Source organism: Lactuca saligna, chromosome 9 (genome assembly GCF_052625555.1).
Source record: "Lactuca saligna cultivar CGN05327 chromosome 9, ASM5262555v1, whole genome shotgun sequence".
Classification (NCBI taxonomy): domain Eukaryota; kingdom Viridiplantae; phylum Streptophyta; class Magnoliopsida; order Asterales; family Asteraceae; genus Lactuca; species Lactuca saligna.
Window position 1 is genome coordinate 174,647,914 of NC_136425.1, and position 5,124 is coordinate 174,653,037.

Genomic DNA, 5,124 nt, shown 5'->3' on the forward strand with positions numbered 1-5,124 from the left:
GATCCGCTGATAACAGTTCTATGGATTCCCAAACAGTACTGTGGATTGATATTACACATAAGTTCATTATTTTTAACCTCTTTTTGTCAATTTTTTATATAAACATAAGGTATTAGTGTATTAAAAAAAATAATCTTAATAAACGAAAACAAAAAATAGAAAGAACGAAAAAAATAAAAATTAAAAAACTCAATATCCGCAGAGGTGTTTTGGTTCCTCAGAAGCAAACGTATTACATAAAACATTTCATTATTTTTAATATTTTTTGTATAATTTTTTACATAATAATCACATAGTGTATTAGTATATTTAAAAAAAAAAGTATATTAATAAACGAAAATAAACGGAAAAAAAACGAAAAAAAATTAAAAAATCAAAAAACAAAGATTTCGCAGAGCTGTAGAGGATCCACAAAGCCTTCAATGAAGTTTATTTCAAAGTATGTTTATTATGAAGGTTGTATGTTTATGTTTTTTAAAGTATGTTTTGTAACCTACTTAAAGTATGTTTATTATTTAGAATACCGGTGTGTGTAATTTTATAAAAAACATAGTATATTTGTATAATTTTTATTAAACACATAACTTTTATAAACGGGTATTTAAATAAGAAAAATAAAAAACGAAAACAATTTTTTTACATAATAATCACATAATACCTTATGTGATTAAAAAAAATGTTAATAAACGAAGACAAAAAAAAAAAAAAAATGAAAAAAACCAAGATCCGCAAAGGTGTTCACATTCCGCAGAGGTGTTTATGGTTCCTCAGAACCCCCTCTGCGGAACATGTGTTCATTTTCTGAAATGTTCATTTTTGTGGTCATTTTCTTCAAACTCACCCTACATTATGGTCATTTGCCGAATTTTCTCATAAATTATTAAGTTTGGTTTTAAACATTGTTAAATATTTTTTTTGTGCATTTTGAATGTGTATCTTTTAATTTTTGTGTTAATAAAGTTATTTTCTTGAAGTTGTAAGGGTAATTTGGTTATCAGGATGAAGCCACAGTAAACACGTACTAATGTATATTTCTAAATTTTGATAAAATCGAGGGATAATGACTTAAAAGGGTAACATATTATTGGTTTTGTACACATTTAGTCTCTGACTTTTTTTTGTCCACATTTTACCCTTGAACTTGTTGTTGTGTATAAATTAAGTCATTATTACCAGGTGCTTCCAGTTAAGCCGGTCATTTTGTGTTTTACTGGTTTACGTGGCAATTACGTGGCAGATACCCTCTTCCACCCTCATTTATCAAGAAACCTCATTTACGAACGAAGATTAATTAGGGTTATATTGTCTTTATTCTCATAATTCGTTCTTGATCGGTTCCACATTACTCGCACTTCTCTTCTCTCAAAACACCATTCTGATTCAATGGAGGAAAATCAAGTTTTTCCAAAAGTCGATGTACACTATAATGGTACTTTTGTGCCTAATCTGTTGGTGTATTTTGCTCCACAAGTACTACGTCTGAATGAAGATGCAAACGAGTTTGGTTTCTCTGATTTCATCAAATATGTTGAGAAGCTTATCGATTTTCAGTGCAAGCATGTGTATTACTGTATACCTGGAGTGAGATTAAGTGAGGGGCTCCAAACACTACAAAATGAATGTGACTACTCTGAGTTTCTTGAGGTTGCAAATGCTAACAGACATGTGGATGTGTATATTGACCATGATAATGAACCTCTATTTGAGTGGATTCAGAAAGAAGAACCAGACAATGAAGAACTTGTGTATTCAGAAGAAGATGTCGACTCTGTTTTGGCAGATGATGAGAACTGTGAACATGAAGAGGATGAATGTGTTACATCAAGCAAAAGAATCTTCAAAAGAGCCTATAATGATAAGTTTTTGAACAAGTTATGTCCAGTACTTGTTGAAGATGAATATGAAAAAGGCAATGAACTTCCAGCTGTGTACCCTAGGCATGATGCTACTCAGGAATGGAGGAAGATGAAGCCTGAACTAGGTATGAGATTCTCTTCTCCTGCTGAACTTAAGTCATCTCTTAGTAACTATGCAGTTGCACATGGATATGACTTGTATTATGAGAAGAATGACAAGGATAGGTTGCTTGTAAAGTGTTGTAAAGGAAAAATACCACAATGCCCTTTTAGACTGTGGGCTTCCTGGATGAAAGATGAACAAACATTTCAAATAAATTCCCTTAGAGAAGACCATAGTTGTTCAAGGACATTCAAACTTGGGTCAATTGTGACCTATAAGTGGATAGGGAAACAATTTGTCACTGATATTCTGGAGTCCCCTAAAATTAGTCTGAGGAAGATGAAAGCTATGGTATCCAAGTTATTCAACATAAATGTTAGTGTTGGACAATGTAGGAATGCAAAAAGATTTGCATTGTGTGAAATTGAGGGTGATTTGAAGGATCATTATTCCAAGCTGTGGGATTACGGAGTTGAAATTTAAAGGGCCAACCTAGGATCTCATGTAGAAGTGTATGTACAACCCTAAAATAATTCTACTGTGGTGTTTGAAAGGTTTTATGTGAGTTTTAAAGGAGTGGTTGATGGATGGTTAGATGGGTGTAGGAAGGTAATTGGGATAGATAGATGTTTTCTGAAAGGTATCTGTAAATGGGAGCTCCTCTCAGCAGTAGGCAGGGATGGAAACAATAACATTTACCCAATAGCCTGGGCAGTAGTAAATGTTGAGAACAAGAATACTTGGAAGTGGTTCTTGGACAATCTAATGGGAGACATAGATGAAGGGGGAAATGGTAATGGAATCACATTGATGTCAGATGCACACAAGGTACATATATATACACTACTTTTCTTTTACAAAAATTACCTTTTACATAAACTAACACTCCAAATCAATGCAGGGTATAATGGAGGCTGTGAAAGAAAGATAACCATAAGTTGAGCATAGGTTGTGTGCTAGGCACATCCTTGCTAACTTCCATAAAAAGTTTAAGGGTGAGTGCTACATTAAACCTTTTTGGAGGGCTGTAAAGGCAACTACAATTCCAAAATTTGAACTTGCAATGGAAGAAATCAAGAGCTTTGATGTAGGGGCATATGATTATCTCATTAAAAGGGACCCCAATTGTTGGTCAAGGGCTTTTTTTAAGGTTGGAATGAACAAGGGAGATATTGGGTAAGTTATGTCACTATGAAAAAACAAAGTTTTTAGGGAAGAACCAAACCCTTTGATGACGAGGGAAATGTAGATGACCTTGATCCCACATGCAATTTTTTTTTTTGTGGACATTTACTTCACCACCAATTTCGTTATCATCATATTCATCTTCAAGATAGGCTATGTTCTCATCATCATCGTCAATATGTTCATATCTTTCATCCAAAAACTCACATTGGTCTTCACAAAGTTGTGTAAAAAGATCAAATCTTCCCTTTCATAATCTATTGGTATATTTGACAAAATCATGCCGTCATCGGACTCTACTTCATCATCAAGGTCTGTATTCTTCAACTAATTTATACCTCATAGGAACCACAGTTACAAAATTAATTAAACTTTCTTAGTAAAAACTTAAAATTATTAATCAATTATTTTAGATAAATTATTTTAATTAAATTATTAATTAAGATTAGAGCTGACAAAAATCAACCCAACTCATCAACCCAACCCAAAATTAGCAGCTTGGGTTGAGATTTTCAACCCATTTATGATAAATGGGTCAACCTGTCTAACTCATTTAATTAAATAGGTTGGGTTGGGTAAATATTGTCAACCCATTTTCAACCCACCAACCAATTTAACTTTAATATAAATTTAATTTAATAATTATTTAAATATTAAAATGTATTAATCTATGTATTAATTTATAAATCACAATGTTGTATTATTAGTTATGTTTTACAAAATGCAATCCTAATTCCTATCTTTTTCTTTGCACCGACAACACTAGTCACTCTTCAAAATCATTTCGAAATTACTTATCTTTAATGTTATTTGAACATTTTTTTGTATTTGTGAGTTGGGATTGTACTTTTATTATACTGTGAAAGTTTATTTAAGTTTTGAACTAATTTAAGTTGTGTAATCTTTAGTTAATTTATTTACCTTTTTATTCGAAATAGGTTAATCCATGTTTAACCCATTTATTTAATAGATTAGGTTAAGAATTACATAAACATGTCAACCCAATGACAACCCATATATCTAAAAGGTTGGGTTGAGTTGGAAATATATACTCATTTAAATAAAAAGGTTGGGTTGGGTTGAAATCTTCAACCCAATTAAAAAATGGGATGAACCCGAACACAACCCAGATCGACCCATTGTCAGCTCTAATTTTTAGTTATATAAAATTATAATCGTTGATTTAAATAAATATGTGACCTTATAATCTGTATTAATTTTTATACTAATTTTATAAATTTAATGTAATTAGAGTGGAAAATTTAAATTTTAAAATTTAAAATAGAGAATCAATAGGTTGACAAGTGTCGTGATATTAATTAAGAAGCCTAATAGAGTGACACATAACAAAAGAATATATGTTTTTATTAGAATAGAGAGATTTATTACACGGCTTCCTAATGTCATTTCTTTTGGTTGTTACTTCCCCCAAACCCCTTAACATACTCACTAAAATGATTGGCCATGACGTGGTGATCGACTGATAGACTTTTGACTGTGGACTTTGATTGTGGATCGTTGACTTTTTGACCAAGTTGTTTTGGCCAACTTGAGGGTTTTGGGTTGTAGATTGAGGATTGGTCCATGTTTTTTGTATAAGTGAGTCGTAGTAGCAGTTCTTGGATTTGTGTGAGCTGTGTTTTTTATCTGTTAGACTGCAAGGTTAGTTTCTCATGATACTTTGTACTGTAGTGTGTATCATTGTGTGTAGGATGTAGTAATTTGTTAGATTAGTAGATATGTTATGATTACTTGTGCTTTGCTAGTTATTATTTATCTATTTGCATATGTCGGCATATTGTGGTTAGGTTGAGGTGGTCTTACTTTGTGTTGTAGGCCAAGATACTCGGGAGGTCTAGGTGTATCATAGGCCTTGCGAGGCGGTCTAGATAGACTATAGGATCATGTGTGCATTGTATGTATATTGTAGTGTCGGGTATTTTGGGGAACACGCTAAGCTTTGGCTTACAGTTATGGATT

At 32.3% G+C, this 5,124-nt stretch overlaps 1 protein-coding gene across 1 annotated transcript; it reads left to right on the forward strand.

The window, feature by feature from the left end:
• The first annotated feature begins 1,383 nt into the window (after positions 1-1,383).
• LOC145016951 (uncharacterized) lies at positions 1,384-2,890 on the forward strand. Its single transcript, XM_078975097.1, has 3 exons — positions 1,384-2,417; positions 2,514-2,787; positions 2,861-2,890. Exons 1-3 carry the CDS (start codon positions 1,384-1,386, stop codon positions 2,888-2,890), a joined length of 1,338 nt encoding a protein of 445 aa, XP_078831223.1.
• The last annotated feature ends 2,234 nt before the right edge of the window (positions 2,891-5,124 follow it).